This window comes from Grampus griseus (assembly GCF_964374135.1).
Source record: "Grampus griseus genome assembly, chromosome: 17".
NCBI lineage: Eukaryota > Metazoa > Chordata > Mammalia > Artiodactyla > Delphinidae > Grampus > Grampus griseus.
Window position 1 is genome coordinate 18,216,767 of NC_139011.1, and position 20,234 is coordinate 18,237,000.

The window sequence follows — 20,234 nt, forward strand, 5'->3', positions numbered from 1 at the left end:
GTGGCATGTGGGATCTTCCCGGACCGGGGCACAAACCCGCGTCCCCTGCATCAGCAGGCAGACTCTCAACCACTGTGCCACCAGGGAAGCCCCCTAGAACTTTTTGATTAAGGGTTTTAAACACTCACAAGTCTTCCTAATGGGAACTTGGAATCAGGTAGCAGTCCCCCTGTCCAGCTCATAATCTGAGAGCGCTGGTCTCTTTTCCTAAACGCAAGGTGGACCACAGAAAAATGCTGGCACCTAACCTGATCAGAAGGTTTTACTTTTGTTCCGTTGGATCAGAGGGCACCTTGTGGACACCAGCTGAGGTTCCTGAATACCACACTGGACAGAGGGAGGAAACAGCATCCTTCACCGAAGGTGCCACACCTGACATCGATCTACAGCAGCAGCTTTTCCAGGACCCAAGATGATCAGATCATCAGGGAAACTCAAAAAGCACTTCTTTCTGTTTATAAAATGAGCTTTATTCAACTTTTTTAAAATTAAAAATCAGGTTATTTTTTCACTACTCACTCCTGACTTCTTACGTGTGTTTTTGTTACCTTGGGTAATGTCACTGGGGGATTGCTTGCTTCTTTCACCAGGTGGTAGACATGGCATTGATTGATCGATTGATTGACTGTGTGTGTGTTGACGATGATCAGAGGTAGCTTACTCTAAATCAAATGTCAGTTTTTTCCAGCTTGATACAAGGCCATTGGAACACCCGTCTCCCTACATACATGTTGTCAGATGGTCATATAAGGGCTAGAGCCCAGACAAAATCCAGCAAAAGGAATTTCTTTCAGTTTATTTCCCTTAGTTTCACAGGGCAAGTTAAATTACAATGTCACAATCAATCTAAGGAGAATATTTTCATGCATGATTATTAATTTTTAAGTTTAGAAAGAAGTTGGTGGCTGGGCCCTGGGTTTGGGAAGACTAGAAGCTTAAGTGCCTGGGAAAATGGATGGACTTCCATTGTTCATACTTCTGTCTCCATCTGTCTCTCTCAGCTTGCACCTATAAAAACCAGGAGTGCCGGTTGACCGTACATTATGAGAATGGATTTTCTATTACCACTGAACCACAGGAGGGTGTCTTTCCCAAGACAATCATACAGGCTCCTTATGAAAAGCTGAAAATGTCTTCAGATGATGGAATCAGGATGCTGTATTTAGATTTTGGAGGCAAAGATGGAGAGCTTGTAAGTGCACTTTTCTTTAGACCGTGTGGTTTCGTATATTTTGTCTTGCAGTACACCCATTATGGCCTGCAAACATAACGCTGCCTGTATTTATTTAGCATTTGACTATTTACAAAGTACTTACAGGTTCATGTCTTAATTGAACCTTTAAAAACAGTGAGGGGATCCAATTTTTTCACAGTTCTTTACTTTGGTCTCATTTCCCATGGGAATATTACAGAAATATTTGAATCAAGGAAAGGATCCTTTACAAAGTCAGCATTAAATTCTTTTCAAAGAGGGTCCCACCAGCTTTAAGATATACCATTCATTGTTTAAAAGTATCAAGCATCTGATCTAACCTGGGCATTGCGCCAGGTGTCAGGGATGTAGGGATGTAAAACACCAGTCCTGGCAACCTGGGGGTTCTCAAAGGAGCAGAGAGCATGAAGAGTACAGACGGGGAGGGGGTGGGAAGGGGCAGAGTGGAGGGGGCAGTGAGGAAACCCAGCAAAAGTGGTCAACTCTACCTGAATGGAGAGAGGGCCAGACAAGGACCCAGAAGTTTTGAGCTCATATCAAAAAGTGTCCAACAAGCTCAGCAAGTTTGTCAGTTAACATAACATTTGTACTTCTCATATCATTGCAAATTGCCCATGTATTTAAAATCATGATTTCCTGTGATCGTTACCGCCTACCATAGTGAAAAAATGTTACTCTAGTTCCACTGAAGGGTGAAAGTGGCACATTCCTCTACTTTCTAGCAAGTATAGTTCTCAAGAAGACATAGCATCTCATTTAAGCTGTGGAATGTAGAACTTCAAACAGGACCTTGATTTGGAACTAGTCTCTGTCTAGGTCCTTCCTAGTCAACAAATATCTGTTGACTCACACTTGATAACGGGGACAGGGGATATATAAAATGCAGAGATAAACCTCAATTTTAAAGATCTAGTCATTTTAACTCGGCTACTAGCCTTGCACAATTCTCCCTCTCCCTACTCCCGTCTCTCTGAAGGAAAGGGCCAGGGCCACACTTGAAAGAGCATAGGAGCCGGAAATCTCAAAGTTTCAGCACCACTGTCCTAGGTCATGCAATACTACTAGCCCCAGTGCAGTACCAGGTTTCTTCCTATGGGTGTCACAGGAGTCATGACGAAGTCAGTGCCCCGTGGCTGACAGGTGATCTGAACTCACTTTCTGAGAACAATTTCCAGCCAGTCATTTTTCTAACCTTTAAAATGGATCCGCAGAATTTTTTAGAGTTTTGTTGTTTATTTGTGTGTTCAATCAGTAAATTCAGCCTGAAGGCACCAGTTTGGAAAGAAGAAAGTGGTTGGAAAGTCCATTTTGCTGAGAATGCTTCTGGTTCAGTTGCTGCTCTATCCATCACCCAGCTGTGCACTTTTTCCTAAGGGTGACTGCTCCCTAGCAGCAGGGAAAGGAACAAGAAGCAGTCTCCTGTTTTATCCATGGCTTGAAAATTCAAGGCTATTTTTGCCCATGAGGAAAAAAATCACTTGTGTCTAAATTTCAGCCTTTCTGCCTGTAATTACAACCTGACTTGAAAGACTTAGGAAGGACTGATTTTTTGCTGCCAATATATTAGGCTGATAAGCTCAAGTTCAGACACAGCTCCCCCAGGGTCTAGCTATGCAACCCCCAGAGGCAGGTGCCAGGGAGGAGGAAAGGAACAGAGGTGAGCTGTACAAAATGCGATAAATGGAGGGTCAGGAGACCCTTGCTTTCTTTCTGAGTGTGGAACTAACTCACCAATTGTCTTGCGCAAGTCCTTTTATTTCTTTGGATCTGAGTCTTTATCCATAAAATACAGTGACTGAAGTAGATAATCTTTAAGGTTACTTCTAAAAGTTGCATTCTGTGTTAGTGAAATAGAATATGGTGATTAAGCCCAGACTCTGGCATCAGACAGACCTGCGTTTGAGTCCATGCTTTCTCTTTACTGCAAGATCTATGATCTCAGAAAGTTTTATAACTTCTCCAAATCTTAGTTTCCCTTATAAAACATAGAGATAGTAACGATAGCTACCTCATAGTGATTTTATGAAAATTAAATAAGATAGTATACAAAAAATATTTAACACAGCACCTGGTTCATGCTAAATACAACTTAACTTTGCTGGATGTTATTTTATGATCAGGTTGTTATTCCCCAACAGTGTCATCATCAGAACAGAATTGGGGACAGTGGATGAGAATTGGGAGCAACACACTCAATGCTCCTGAATTAGGTCAGGTGATAAAAATTCAGCCTATTAGGCTCTGACCACGTGCCAGCCCAGTAGGAACACACGGAGAAAGATAAAACTTTAGAGGGGGCCTTAACAGACAAGTGATGTATATGATTACAACAATCTACGAGTATAGGACAGTGAGGACACAGCTGCTTCAAAACCTGGGTTCTGCATTTTATGGTTTATAAGGAATTTCCACATACAGTATCTCATTTTAATACTCTACCCGCTGTGAGTTAGACAGGCCTGGGAAAAATTTTCAGTGACTTGTCCAAGATTATGTACACATCTAAAAAGTATTAGAACCACGACTGAAACCTATGATGTGAAATTTAGTACTGCTTCATACTGTACCTAATCCGACATAAATAATATCACTATCGTGATACCAAAAATAAATGGTTTAGACAGTCACGAAGGGCAACACTGATATTTATGCTATGGGTATGTATAAATTTCACAGAACTTATTTTGGAAAAAAAGATATACGAGATGTAAGGAATAAGCTCAAAGAGTTATTTTTTTATCTCACTGGGGGGGGCAAGGATTTAAAAACACAATTGCTCCAGTTAACACTTAAAAGCAGGAAGTGCATAGATCTGTTTGATGTGTAAATCACTATTTTGTATCAAGCATTAGTTTAAAATCTTTCATATTCTCTTCTTTTTGAATTTCAGCAACTGGACCTTCATTCCTGCCCCAAGCCGATTGTTTTCATCATTCATTCCTTCCTGTCAGCTAAGATTACAAGGCTGGGGTTGGTGGCCTGAACAGAGGAGCGAATTGCCTTTGAGAAAAGGAGGGCTGCGATGCCACCGAAAAGTGTCACATCAGACACCATTTGCAGTGATGCACCAGATGTAGCATGCCACTGTCAGCTTTAGATCCCAAGAGTCCTGTGTAACAGTCCCAGACTCCTCTGTCAATTTCAGCAACTATAAAGGGTACCTTCAGAAAAATTCCACAAGGACTATCAGAATGAAACTGTTTTTTTAGAACAGTAAAAGGGTAAAGAGGTGAGGCTGATTGGAAATACACAGCATAGCTTTTAAATAATGACAATCAAGGACATGAACATTAGAACAGCATGTGCAGATCTTAATCATACCAGTTTCTAGGCAACTGGTTCACCCAGGTAAGCAAGGGCTGTATAGATGAGAAATGGACATTTTTCACCTCTCCCCTCCCCACCCCAGTAATAAGGACCCCTTGTTTTATTGTGCTTTATTTCCTATTTCTAATTGAGTTGACTTTCGCTGGTAAGGAAAGAAAAGTACTTCAAATGGAAACCCACCTTTTATTTAAGTGTGAAACAGCTGTTACTTTTTCTTAATGAATTATCTTTCAATGATATAGAATGATTCTGAAGTGTTCTTATTAGCATATGATGAGTGGGAATTAAATAAAGCATCAGATACTGATCTGAGCTCTAAGCTGGTGGATTCTGAGCCAAAGTAGACTGCTTAAATTGCAAAGCTTTGCTGAAGAGTGGTGTGCGTGAAAGATGATTAATTCTGGGACTACACTCATACCCAAAGTCTGCTATCTTAGAGCCATGACTTATAGCTTTATTTATAAAAGCAAATTATGGATTTTTTTAAAAGATTGTCAATGGATATATATATATATATATATATATATATATATATAATAATTCATGCGGGGTTAACTAATTTTCCCCATTTTGTGGTTTTCAGTGGAAGTACTCAGCAATTTATTGGCCCTTGTTTCTGCCTGTGCTTGTATGCATGCATTTTCAAGCAAGTAATAGAGCAGCCTTATATGATTCTGGTTAATGCTGGGTTTTACATAGAGAGCCAATGTTATAATCAGACCCATCAAACCCATCAACAGCTCTTTTGGAATTCCAGGGAAATAATATAATGACCTGATATTTTTCTACAAGAATATTTTCAGACATCGTATAGCATATTACTGATTTAACACTTTTGCTTTTATCTTTCAAAACAAATTCACTGAAAACACACCTATTATTTGATTTTAAAGTCACTTTTCTCAAATCTTGAAAATTAGCTCTAGAATTTCTGTATTTGTAACTGTTCTCTCCCCTATAGTTTTACATAGACAAATGTTTCAGGTTAGGTTTGTGTGTTATTTTTCAGAACCGTATTTTAGCAAATACCTATGCAAAGAGCTTTAAAAAGTAAAACTGTTTTAAAAGAATGTGATTTTGTTCACTCAGATACATGTGTTTCTTGAGTTTTACTTTAGATCAGCATTTTATTTTAGATCAGTGTTTCCCCAAAGTAATACAGGTAACATGTAATACAAGTTCCAAGGGGCATTGATTGACTGGTGTTTTGTCGGGGGGCAATTAAAGGGATTGGTCATCAAAAATGTTTGTTCAGGGCTTCCCTGGTGGCACAGCGGTTGAGAGTCCCCCTGCCGATGCAGGGGATACGGGTTCATGCCCCGGTCTGGGAAGATCCCACATGTCGCGGAGCGGCTGGGCCCGTGAGCCATGGCCGCTGAGCCTGCGCGTCCGGAGCCTGTTGCTCCGCAATGGGAGAGGCCACAACAGTGAGAGGCCCGCGTACCGCAAAAAAAAAAAAAAAGTTTGTTCAATACTGAGTTAAAAAATGTTAAACAGATTTCATGATTGCAGGCCTCCTCAAAGACTTTATTGCACATTGCGATTCTGCAAGGGGGGGCATCCTGTGTGCCATTCCTAACGCTTACCTACAGAACTCCTCTCTAAAGGAGCATCTTGTGAAGCTAGTGTTAAAACACACACATACAAAACAAAACAAAACAAAAAATACATTTTGGAAAACACAGCTTTAGGACACTGATTTTGTTTTGTTTCCTATTTTAAAATGCTAAAGAGTGAAGTCCCAGCCTGAATATTGTAGGAAATCTTTGATGAATTGTAAATTGTAACGTACTCTTTCATTATATATTTTCAGAATCACTGGATTGTTGTTATACGAGAGAATTATACTTGTGTATTGTAAATAACATATTAAAATACATATATTAATGCCAATAGCTTAATTCAACAATGTGTAATCTAAGGTGCTCAGTACTACATGAAGTGTGAGTTAATTACTCATAATTTAGTTGCAGAGATCCTATTATATATTTATAGACAAAATGATCATAATTACAAATATTATTTCTTCATCACTTGAGTTTTGGACTGATTAATATCTGGATGCGGGTCAACAGAAACTACATTCTCTGTGTTTATAAAAGTTTAATTTAAATATTTATATTTTAGAAAAATATATTTGAATAAAGTTAATGCATTTTCTGAATTAAAATGTGTTATTAGCAAGAAATAGAAAATTTTACTAAGAGAATTGTGTATATAAATCATTTTTCTTCCTCAAAGTTAAATTGTATCATATCAGAGTGGCTATGATGAATCAATTTAAATACTCATTTTTTCTCATTCTGAATTCAACAGGTTATAAGTTTACACTGTAGATTTAATCTTGTTGATGTGTGTTATGAATGTTGTGAATAACACAAACTCATACATCTGGATCGTGCGTGGGTATGGTTAGCAAATCAACTGAGTGATTTTGGGGGTTTGTTTTTGTCCAGTTCCCTCTGTGCTCAATCTGTTTCTTATTTGAATTGATGAATTATTAAACTCACAATGTCTGTCCTTTTAGGGGCAGACCAACACCAATGAATGATGTCTTAATCTATATTTTGTGGGAAGCTGCCCATTTGTTAGATGTGATTAGGTGAGCCCTTTGGTGTGGTGACATATCTTTAAACCATCCCGTTGGAATTTAAAGAAAGCCAACAGGAAGATTGCTATCAGTTTTTTTTTTCTGACTTGAATTAAGCAGGAGGAACAAAACTATAAACCTATTCAAAAAAACACTCAGGCAGAGACATTTCATTAATTCTATCAATTGATGCATTAAAATGCTGAAAAATGCATGTTTCTTTATCCAAATGCTTGTTGACCCTGCTTGGTTGAAGTCAGAAGGAGGTCTTAACGGGCAGAAGGATTCTTCTGAAATTAATGAGCAGGGCCTTTCTGGCCCCTGTTACAAATACTGGATACTCTATCTTGACGGGATTGGAGTAGACTGGGGTAAGGGAGTAATTTTTGAATGTACCATGAGTTTAAAAAAAAAAAATGTGCCTATGTTTATAGCACTATACTATCATGTAAAATTGATATATGAATTAAATAAATATTTATCTCTGAATATGGTGGGCTGGCTGGTGGTTTCCTAATAGCCACAGAGGGATATGGGTGTGTAAAGACACATCCTGTTAGTCTGTGCCTCCAAGACTGGCCTTGAAAGGTGCTAGTGGGTGGAGGTGAGGGGATGATGCCACTAGCAATTTTTTTGTGTGTTTTTGTGTGTATAGTTCCAGGATGGGTCTTCACCTGGGGCTTAGGGCTTTCAACTCTCATTTTAACTAAATTTTCATGGGATTTTACCTGTACACCAAGCTCCAAAAACTCAAATTCTCGTAGAACTTGGTTCGTGTCTAAGTTACTTGTAATAAATGTAACAGGCTGGGGTTGAGAAGTCTTTTACTATTTGAAAATTTAGTAGTATTGAGATTTAGAACTGTAGAATCTGTTTTGAAGAGACTTCAGAGGTCATCAAGCGCATTATTGCTCAAAGTTTACCTATAATTTTAGCAATACTACCTTAGTATTGATATTTTAGGATATGGAATTTGCTAGTAATATAGCAACATGGTGAATACATATAAAAATGAATGTAGGGCTTCCCTGGTGGCGCAGTGGTTGAGAATCTGCCTGCCGATGCAGGGGACAAGGGTTCGAGCCCTGGTCTGCGAAGATCCCACATGCCGCGGAGCAACTGGGCCCGTGAACCACAATTACTGAGCCTGCGCGTCTGGAGCCTGTGCTCCGCAACAAGAGAGGCCGCGATAGTGAGAGGCCCGCGCACTGCGATGAAGAGTGGCCCCCGCTTGCCACAACTAGAGAAAGCCCTCGCACAGAAACGAACACCCAACACAGCCATAAATAAATAAATAAAATTAATTTAAAAAAAATGAATGTACACCAATTATAATTTTTGGAAAAATCTGTACCACCACCACATACACTATAATCCAAGTACTACATTTTGAGAAACATTGACCTTGTAGCATATGCCACTAAATTCAGGAATCTCTTTCTGAACATCCCTTGTACTTGTTCATTCCACCTGAAATTGAAAATTTTCAGCTATACGGAGGAGGCTCCTTATCTCCTGAGGCCAGCCATCCCATTGCCGGATGGCTAGAGTTGTTAGAAAATTCTTACACTCGTAGAGCCAAAACTTAACGTCTGTGTCAATTTTAGTCATCACCCTGTTCTACTCTAGAAAACACTGAAAGTCCAATCTCTTTTCCACGTGAGTGTCCTGTATAAAAGACAAATCAAGGCTGGGGGCTCCCAGGTAATATAAAATGATCTGAAAATGGCTTTAAATAGGATATTTAAACTTTCTCGTTTTTATCTTTAAAGAACCAATTGGCCAAGATTAAAGCTTCCACAATACTTAGTGGTGGGAAGTGATGGGAAAACAGGCATTTATACACCCATTAGTAGATATATATTTGGAGGGCAATTTTGCAATATCTATAAAATTTACAAATGTACCTTTTGACTTACGGGAATTTGTCCTACAGATATATTACAGAAGTGCACAAAGGCTAATGTATAAAGATCATCTTTGCAGCAACATTCATAACAAGAAGCTGAAAAGGTCCACGTGACCGTCGATAGAGCTAAATAAATCATGGCTCACCAATGCATCAGAATATTCTGCAGCTGTTACAAAGAATGGTCCATCTAATATGGACAAAATTTCTAAATGCAAGTTCTGAAAAGTGCAGATATAGATATGTAGATATATAGTCCATTTGTTCTTTAAAAAGAAGTGGTTCTCAAGAAGAATGGTACTGCGGGGCATTTGGAAGTCTGTGCTAGTGTTGTCACAATGATGGGGCTGGGGCAGGGTAAGGGGTGCAGGAGTATGACGCTATCAGTTTGATGAACAAGAGCCAGGGTTGGTTAGATTCCCTGCAATGTGACGACAGTCCTCACATCCAATAGAACCATTTGCCACACAATTTTTGTGCCTGCTGAGTTAGGTGAAAAACACATATAATGATCTGAGCCTAGACCTGACTACATTTTACAAATGAAAACATTTTTTGACTGATTCAATATATTCTGAATTTTCTAGGTATACGACTACCATGCATATGGAAGAAAGGTTGTTTTTGTTTTGCTCAGGGCATTTTATAAAACATTTTATAAAAACAAGTCACTGGTAGCGAGTGTGTTTGTGGTACTTGAGTCAAACACATGACGGCTATTATATGTGCCTCATTCATGCTGAATCCAACTAAAAGTCAAATATTCGACTACTTCATTTTGTCTTTCAGTGTAGTAGTACCCCAGCTTCTCCATATTGAAATGCATATTATTTTATTATCATTAATCTTTTCCAAAACTTCTTTACAATTAGAGGATATCAATTAAAAAAATTTTCTGAGTGCATGTAAGTTAGATTACTCTACTAGGCACATCCTGCGTATCTCCTCAGATTCCCTCAATGCGATTGGCTGGTCTCCCAGACTTTTCACCCGCTTATTCAACTTCAGGCATCACCACAGACAGCTCTGCTTGACCTAAGTGTTTCTGCCACTTAGAGCCAATCCATTGCTTGCCTATAAACGCTGCTTCCCCTGACCTCTCCCCTGGGCTGCTGCCAGGCAGCCAGGCTAAGGAGAGACATACTTGCATTTCTGGGTTCTCTCATCAATGCCAGACTTGGATGAAAAGCCGCTCTGTAGGGCATAGGTGTCCTGAGCAGCTGCTAAAGGTGATGACCTGAGCAACCCTGATCTGTAGGCGATTTATTGAAACCTTTGTGGAGCCAAACGGGAGATGATCACAGGAAGGAGCTGGGCAGATAACCTTCCTCTGCCTCCTTCCTGTGGACCCGCCATGCACCGTATATCCTGAGAGGCATCCCATGTGACTGCACACCTGCTAGGTGACTGGCCGTGTCTCTCTGCGCTTCATGAAGCAGCAGCCGGTGTCATCATGCATCACCTGCCTTGCTTCTCTGCCTCCTGCCCGCTTCTTGTCTTCACTCTCAGTGAAGGCCTTGGAATTGGGCCTCCTAAATAAAGCATCAGCACCTAATCCTTGCCACATGTTTCATTTTCTAGGGAACTTGGCCTAAGACCAGTATTTATGAATTTCACCTGATGACAGCAAAGGGCACATTAGAAGGGGTGTTGGGTCTGCTCGGTTGAGGAGAGATGCACGTGTGTATAATACGCTTGTACTTGTATAACAATGTCCACAAGGATACATTTTTTTAAAAAGGCCTCTTACTATCAGTTACTGCTGAGAAATGGGGCCAGGGATCATATGACTGTAATACCCACTATATTACATGAACTTCTTAAATGTGCATTTAAAAATCCTCTTTTAAAAAAGGTTTTCTGGGGCTTCCGGGAAGATGGCGGAAGAGTAAGACGCGGAGATCACCTTCCTCCCCACAGATACACCAGAAATACATCTACACGTGGAACAACTCCTACAGAACACCTACTGAACGCTGGCAGAAGACCTCAGACCTCCCCAAAGGCAAGAAACCCCCCACGTACCTGGTTCGCGAGGAGAGGGGATTAAGAACGCTGCTTAAAGGAGCTCCAGAGACGGGCGGGAGACGCCAACGCTGCTGCTGCCGCCACCAAGAAGCCAGTGTGCCGCCACCAAGAAACCAGCCACTCTCCTTCCGGAGAGCCTGTGTAGCCCGCCACTGCCAGGGTCCCGGGATCCACGGACAACTTCGCCGGGAGAACGCACAGCGCGTCTCAGACTAGTGCAACGTCACGGCGGCGTCTGCCGCCGCAGGCCCGCCCCGCACTCCATGCCCCTCCCTCCCCCGGCCTGAGTGAGCCGGAGCCCCCGCATCAGCTGCTCCTTTAACCCCGCCCTGTCTGAGCAAAGAACAGACGCCCTCCGGCGACCTACACGCAGAGGCGGGGCCAAATCCAAAGCTGAGTCCCTGGGAGCTGTGAGAACAAAGAAGAGAAAGGGAAATCCCCCCCAGCAGCCTCAGAAGCAGCGGATTAAAGCTCCACAATCAACTTGATGTACCTGCATCTGTGGAATACATGAATAGACAACGAATCATCCCGAATTAAGGAGGTGGACTATGAGAGCAAGATTTACGATTTTTTCCCCTTTCCTCTTTTTGTGAGTGTGTATGTGTATGCTTCTGTGTGAGATTTTGTCTGTATAGCTTTGCTTCCACCATTTGTCCTAAGGCTCTATCCGTCCGGTTTTTTTTGCTTTTGTTTTTATTTTCTCTTAATAATTATTTTTTTATTTTAATAACTTTTATATTTTATCTTACTTTATTTTATTTTACTTTATCTTTTTTTTTTTTTTTTTTTTTGCATTACGCGGGCCTCTCACTGTTGTGGCCTCTCCCGTTGCAGAGCACAGGCTCCGGACGCGCAGGCTCAGCGGCCATGGCTCACGGGCCCAGCCGCTCCGCGGCATGTGGGATCTTCCCAGACCGGGGCACGAACCCGTGCTCCCTGAATCGGCAGGCGGACTCTCAACCACTGCGCCACCAGGAAAGCCCTACTTTATCTTCTTTTTTTCCTTCCTTCCCTCCTCCTGTCCTCCCTTCCTCCCTCCCTCCCTCCCTCCTTTCTTTCTTTCTTTCTTCTACTAATTCTTTCTTTCTACTTTTTCTCCCTTTTATTCTGAGCCGAGTGGATGAAAGGCTCTTGGTGCTGCAGCCAGGAGTCAGTGCTGTGCCTCTGAGGTGAGAGAGCCAACTTCAGGACACTGGTTCACAAGAGACCTCCCAGCTGCACATAATATCAAACGGCGAAAATCTCCCAGAGATCTCCATCTCAACACCAGCACCCAGCTTCACTCAACGACCAGCAAGCTACAGTGCTGAACATCCTATGCCAAACAACTAGCAAGACAGGAACACAACCCCACCCATTAGCAGAGAGGCTGCCTAAAATCATAATAAGTCCACAGACACCCCAAAACACACCACCAGACGTGGACCTGCCCACCAGAAAGACAAGATCCAGCGTCATCCACCAGAACACAGGCACTAGTCCCCTCCACCAGGAAGCCTACACAACCCACTGAACCAACCTTAGCCACTGGGGACAGACACCAAAAACAACAGGAACTACAAACCTGCAGCCTGCGAAAAGGAGACCCCAAACACAGTAAGATAAGCAAAATGAGAAGACAGAAAAACACACAGCAGATGAAGGAGCAAGATAAAAACCCACCAGACCTAACAAATGAAGAGGAAATAGGCAGTCTACCTGAAAAAGAATTCAGAATAATGATAGTAAAGATGATCCAAAATCTTGGAAATAGAATAGACAAAATGCAAGAAACATTTAACAAGGACCTAGAAGAACTAAAGATGAAACAAACAACAAGGAACAACACAATATATGAAATTAAAAATTATCTAGAAGGGATCAACAGCAGAATAACTGAGGCAGAAGAACAGATAAGTGACCAGGAAGATAAAATAGTGGAAATAACTACTGCAGAGCAGAATAAAGAAAAAAGAATGAAAAGAACTGGGGACAATCTCAGAGACCTCTGGGACAACATTAAATGCACCAACAGTCAAATTATAGGGGTTCCAGAAGAAGAGAAAATGAAAGGACCTGAGAAAATATTTGAAGAGATTATAGTTGAAAACTTCCCTAATATGGGAAAGGAAATAGTTATTCAAGTCCAGGAAGCAAAGACAGTCCCATACAGGATAAATCCAAGGAGAAATATGCCAAGACACATATTAATCAAACTGTCAAAAATTAAATACAAAGAAAACATATTAAAAGCAGCAAGGGAAAAACAACAAATGACACACAAGGGAATCCCCATAAGGTTAAAAGCTGATCTTTCAGCAGAAACTCTGCAAGCCAGAAGGGACTGGCAGGACATATTTAAAGTGATGAAGGAGAAAAACCTGCAACCAAGATTACTCTACCCAGCAAGGATCTCATTCAGATTTGATGGAGAAATTAAAACCTTTACAGACAAGCAAAAGCTGAGAGAGTTCAGCACCACCAAACCAGCTCTACAACAACTGCTAAAGGCAAGAAACACAAGAGAAGGAAAAGACCTACAATAACGAACCCAAAACAATTAAGAAAATGGGAATAGGAACATACATATCGATAATTACCTTAAATGTAAATGGACTAAATGCTCCCACCAAAAGACACAGATTGGCTGAATGGATACAAACACAAGACCCATATATTTGCTGTCTACAAGAGACCCATGTCAGACCTAGAGACACATACAGACTGAAAGTAAGGGGATGGAAAAAGATATTTCATGCAAACGGAAACCGAAAGAAAGCTGGAGTAGCAATTCTCATATCAGACAAAATAGACTTTAACATAAAGACTATTAGAGGAGACAAAGAAGGACACTACATAATGATCAAGGGATCAATCCAAGAAGAAGATATAACAATTGTAAATATTTATGCACCCAATATAGGAGCACCTCAATACATAAGGCAAATGCTAACAGCCATAAAAGGGGAAATCGACAGTAACACAATAATAGTAGGGGACTTTAACACCCCACTTTCACCAATGGACAGATCATCCAAAATGCAAATAAATAAGGAAACACAAGCTTTAAATGATACATTAAACAAGATGGACTTAATTGATATTTATAGGACATTCCATCCAAAAACAACAGAATACACATTTTTCTCTAGTGCTCATGGAACATTCTCCAGGATAGATATCTTGGGTCACAAATCAAGCTTTGGTAAATTTAAGAAAATTGAAATTCTATCAAGTATCTTTTCCGACCTCAACTATGAGACTAGATATCAATTACAGGAAAAGATCTGTAAAAAATACAAACACATGGAGGCTAAACAATACACTACTTAATAACGAAGTGATCACTGAAGAAATCAAAGAGGAAATCAAAAAATACCTAGAAACAAATGACAATGGAGACATGACGACCCAAAATCTACGGGATGCAGCAAAAGCAATTCTAAGAGGGAAGTTTATAGCAATACAATCCTACCTTAAGAAACAGGAAACATCTCGAATAAACAACCTAGCCTTGCACCTAAAGCAATTAGAGAAAGAAGAAAAAAAAAAAAACCAAACTTAGCAGATGGAAAGAAATCATAAAAATCAGATCAGAAATAAATGAAAAAGAAATGAAGGAAATGATAGCAAAGATCAATAAAACTAAAAGCTGGTTCTTTGAGAATATAAACAAAATTGATAAAACATTAGCCAGACTCATCAAGAACAAAAGGGAGAAGACTCAAATCAATAGAATTAGAAATGAAAAAGGAGAAGTAACAACTGACACTGCAGAAATACAAAAGGTCATGAGAGGTTACTACAAGCAACTCTATGCCAATAAAATGGAAAACCTGGAAGAAATGGACAAATTCTTAGAAATGCACAGCCTTCTGAGACTGAACCAGGAAGAAATAGAAAATATGAACAGACCAATCACAAGCACTGAAATTGAAACTGTGATTAAAAATCTTCCAACAAACAAAAGCCCAGGACCAGATGGCTTCACAGGCGAATTCTATCAAACATTTAGAGAAGAGCTAACACCTATCCTTCTCAAACTCTTCCAAAATATAGCAGAGGGAGGAACACTCCCAAACTCATTCTACGAGGCCACCGTCACCCTGATACCAAAACCAGACAAGGATGTCACAAAAAAAGAAAACTACAGGCCAATATCACTGATGAACATACCTGCAAAAATCCTCAACAAAATACTAGCAAACAGAATCCAACAGCACATTAAACGGATCATACACCATGATCAAGTGGGGTTTATTCCAGGAATGCAAGGATTCTTCAATATACGCAAATCAATCAACGTGATACACCATATTAACAAATTGAAGCAGAAAAACCATATGGTCATCTCAATAGATGCAGACAAAGCGTTCGACAAAATTCAACACCCATTTATGATAAAAACCCTGCAAAAGTAGGCATAGAGGGAACTTTCCTCAACATAATAAAGGCCATATATGACAAACCCACAGCCAACATTGTCCTCAATGGTGAAAAACTGGAAGCATTTCCACTAAGATCAGGAACAAGACAAGGGTGCCCACTCTCACCACTCTTATTCAACATAGTTTTGGAAGCTTTAGCCACAGCAATCAGAGAAGAAAAGGAAATAAAAGGAATCCAAATCGGAAAAGAAGAAGTAAAGCTGTCACTGTTTGCAGATGACATGATACTACACATAGAGAATCCTAAAGATGCTACCAGAAAACTACTAGAGCTAATCAATGAATTTGGTAAAGTAGCAGGATACAAAATTAATGCACAGAAATCTCTGGCATTCCTATACACTAATGATGAAAAATCTGAGTTGAAATCAAGAAAACACTCCCATTTACCATTACAACAAAAAGAATAAAATATCTAGGAATAAACCTACCTAAGGAGACAAAAGACGTGTATGCAGAAAATTATAAGACACTGATGAAAGAAATTAAAGATGATACAAATAGATGGAGAGATATACCATGTTCTTGGATTGGAAGAATCAACATTGTGAAAATGACTATACTACGCAAAGCAGTCTACAGATTCAATGCAATCCCTATCAAACTACCACTGGCATTTTTCACAGAACTAGAACAAAAAATTTCACAATTTGTATGGAAACACAAAAGACCCCGAATAGCCAAAGCAATCCTGAGAATGAAAAACGGAGCTGTAGGAATCAGGTTCCCTGACTTCAGACTATACTACAAAGTTACAGTAATCAAGACAGTATGGTACTGGCACAAAAACAGAAATATAGATCAATGGAAGAGGATAGAAAGCCCAGAGAATAACCCACGCAAATATGGTCAGCTTATCTTTGATAAAGGAGGCAGGAATGTACAGTGGAAAAAGGACAGCCTCTTCAACAAGTGGTGCTGGGAAAACTGGACAGGTACATATAAAAGTACGAGATTAGATCATTCCCTAACACCATACACAAAAATAAGCTCAAAATGGAGTAAAGACCTAAATGTAAGGCCAGAAACTATCAAACTCTTAGAGGAAAACATAGGCAGGACACTCTATGACATAAATCACAGCAAGATCCTTTTTGACCCACCTCCTAGAGAAATGGAAATAAAAACAAAAATAAACAAATGGGACCTAATGAAACTTCAAAGCTTTTGCACAGCAAAGGAAACCATAAACAAGACCAAAAGACAGCCCTCAGAATGGGAGAAAATATTTGCCAATGAAGCAACTGACAAAGGATTAATCTCCAAAATTTATAAGCAGCTCATGCAGCTTAATAACAAAAAAACAAAAAACCCAATCCAAAAATGGGCAGAAGACCTAAATAGACATTTCTCCAAAGAAGATATACAGACTGCCAACAAACACATGAAAGAATGCTCAACATTACTAATCATTAGAGAAATGCAAATCAAAACTACAATGAGATATCATCTCACACCAGTCAGAATGGCCATCATCAAAAAATCTAGAAACAATAAATGCTGGAGAGGGTGGGGAGAAAAGGGAACCCTCTTGCACTGTTGGTGGGAATGTAAATTGATACAGCCACTATGGAGAACAGTATGGAGGTTCCTGAAAAAACTACAAATAGAACTACCATATGACCCAGCAATCCCACTACTGGGCACATACCCTGAGAAAACCATAATTCAAAAATAGGGCTTCCCTGGTGGCGCAGTGGTTGAGAGTCCGCCTGCCGATGCAGGGGACACGGGTTCATGCCCCGGTCCGGGAAGATCCCACATGCCGCGGAGTGGCTGGGCCCGTGAGCCATGGCCGCTGAGCCTGTGCGTCCAGAGCCTGTGCTCTGCAACGGGAGAGGCCACAGCAGTGAGAGGCCCGCGTACCGCAAAAAAAAAAAAAAAAAAAAAAAAAGAGTCATGTACCAAAATGTTCATTGCAGCTCTATCTACAATAGCCCGGAGCTGGAAACAACCTAAATGTCCATCAGATGAATGGATAAAGAAGATGTGGCACATATATACAATGGAATATTACTCAGCCATAAAAAGAAAGGAAATTGAGCTATTTGTAATGAGGTAATAGACCTAGAGTCTGTCATACAGAGTGAAGTAAGTCAGAAAGGGAAAGACAAATACCGTATGCTAACACATATATATGGAATTTAAGAAAAAAAAATGTCATGAAGAACCTAGGGGTAAGACGGGAGTAAAGACACAGACCTACTAGAGAATGGAGTTGAGGATATCGGGAGGGGGAAGAGTAAGCTGGGAGAAAGTGAGAGTGGCATGGACATATATACACTACCAAACATAAAATAGATAGCTAGTGGGAAGCAGCCGCATAGCACAGGGAAATCAGCTCCGTGCTTTGTGATCGCCTGGAGGGATGGAACAGGGAGGGTGGGAGGGAGGGAGACGCAGGAGGGAAGAGATATGGGAACATATGTATATATATAACTGATTCATTTTGTTGTAAAGCAGAAACTAACACACCATTGTAAAGCAATTATACTCCAATAAAGATGTTTAAAATAAATAAATAAATAAGGTTTTCTGTTTATGGGTAAGTAATGTTCTGATAGTAGTGAATAATATTTTTAACTTGTTTATAAAATCTTACATAACAGAACTATTTGAATATAGGACTGGAAATTGATTATCATGTCACCCAGTCCTCTAAATTACACTAAATTGGATTTCACTAGGGGAAGCAAGTCTAATACCTCATTAAAATAACTAAACCATGTCCAAGTAAGGGATGGAAACACATTTGTCTGATAACAGAAAAGCAGTAGGAACCTGTATTTTGGCCTTTTATCCTCCATTGTTTTTTTTCCTTCGACATAAAAAAAGCAGTTTATTGCAAGAGTATAAGACTCGACACTGAGAACATTGCTCAGACATTGTCACAGCAAAGAGTAGGGCAGAGGCGGAGGACGGTGAAAACTAAGGATGACCAGTGCGCACAAGAGAAGTGGGAGCTGATGCACACGCAGCCTATCCCCCAAGGCACAGGCAGCACGTGGGCAAGGCCTCTCACCCTGACTCTAGCCTCGGGCAGAGCCCATCCTGCTCTCACACTTGGCCTGATGGCTGTGATTCTGCCTTAGCTTGGAGCAGCGCCTGGGAATGTTGAAAAAAAAACTTTATTCTTTTCAAGAAATAAAGCCAGTTATATTTTCAGCAACTTTCAACTGTAATTCTTTGGATGAATATAGTCTATTTCTTCCCAAGAACTCAAAGGAAAGTCCAGGAAAGACCTTCACAACCCCTCATTAATTGCAGTGTCTCTGCTTTGTAATTTTCACCTGCACAAGGGGTGAAGGAAATGCTTCCTCTGCAAGTTTTCTGGGTCTCACAAGAAAGGCAAACCCAGTCCAGAAAGAAGCGACCTCTTTCTTCTTCAAGTCAGGCCTTCGAACTAAGACCTTAATCAGTGAAGTTTTTGCAACTTTCCTTCTTGCACCTGGCCTCTCAATGAATTCTTCAACATGAACAGAATATAATGTTTACACAAAACAAACCACTTCACAACCTAGTGGCTTAGAACACAGTGCCATATTATCTCATTATTCTATGGGTTGCCTGGGTTCACTCACAGAATATGGCTGTATGTAGCTGGAGCATTCTGTTGGACTGAGGTCCGAGATGCCTCACTCACTGTCTTGCAGCCGGTCTGGCTGTCTACTGGGTCACCTCAGTTCTCTTCTGTATGGCCTCTCAACATCTAGTAGGCTAGACCAGTTCCCTTATGTGCCTACCTTACATTCAGGCAAGGTTCTACAAGAGCAAACCGGAAGCTGCAAGATGGTCAAAGCCTAGGTTCTAGCTCACACCATGTCATTTATACCATATTCTACCAGTCAAAGCAAGTCACACTGCCAGCCCAGATGCAAGGACGAGGGAGATAGACTCCATCTCTTGATGGGAGGAGCTCAAAGCTTTGTGGCCATGTTAAACCTACTGCATTCCACTCTCTGGCCACAATTATTTTCATTTCTCTTACATACAAAATATGCTCATTTCCTCCCAATATGGGATAAAGTCCAATATTTCATGATTTTCATCAGTCCAGATAGGGATGAGACTCAGGGTGTGGCTTTTAAAAATCCAGAATATTGTGACCTAAGAAACCTAAGTTAACTGCCATCTGTACGTCCAACATACAATGGTGAGGCAGGGACAGGGTAACTGCAGCAGACACTTCCTTTGTTAAGGGACTAATCACTAGTTCATAGTAATTCTGAAATCCAGCTGGGCACATGTCACCACTTATCCCTTGCCGGGGCAGGGGATGTGACCCAGGGTTCATTTCTGCTACCTGGGAGTGGTACTCTAATCCATTACTATTGGCTCTGCCCTTTGGCCTCTTGGCTTTGACTTTCTGAAAAGTCTTTTCCATAAAAAAAATAGTCCATATTTGCAACTGAACACTTTTCTCACCCTGCTTCATGCCCACTGAAATTTGGTGGCTCAGAAGTCTCTTTTCATTTTCATACAAATTCCTTAAAATGTTATGGACTTTCTGTTGCTAAGAAAATTCAATGGAGAAAGAACTGTCTTTTCAACAGATTATGCTGGTAAAACTGGATACCCGTATGTCAAAGAATGATGGTGGATCCCTTCTTCACACCATACACAAAAATTAACTCAAAGTGGATCATAGACTTAAATGTAAGAGATAAAACCGTAAAGTGGAAGGACAGAATTGAAGAAAATATTTGTAAATCATAGATAAGGGACTAGAATCCAGAA

The 20,234-nt window shown here is 40.5% G+C and overlaps 1 protein-coding gene across 1 annotated transcript in view; it reads left to right on the plus strand.

Moving 5' to 3' along the window:
• SNTB1 (syntrophin beta 1) overlaps positions 1 to 7,619 on the plus strand; it is a gene marked incomplete at its 5' end in the record, with an annotated part of 233,915 nt that extends 226,296 nt beyond the window's left edge. The window contains 2 exons of the mRNA XM_082674468.1: positions 1,002 to 1,192; positions 4,104 to 7,619. Of these exons, the coding sequence (XP_082530594.1) occupies positions 1,002 to 1,192; positions 4,104 to 4,196 (284 nt within the window). The 3' untranslated portion in view covers positions 4,197 to 7,619. The remainder of the gene's footprint in view (positions 1 to 1,001; positions 1,193 to 4,103) is intronic.
• Between the last annotated feature and the right edge of the window lie 12,615 nt (positions 7,620 to 20,234).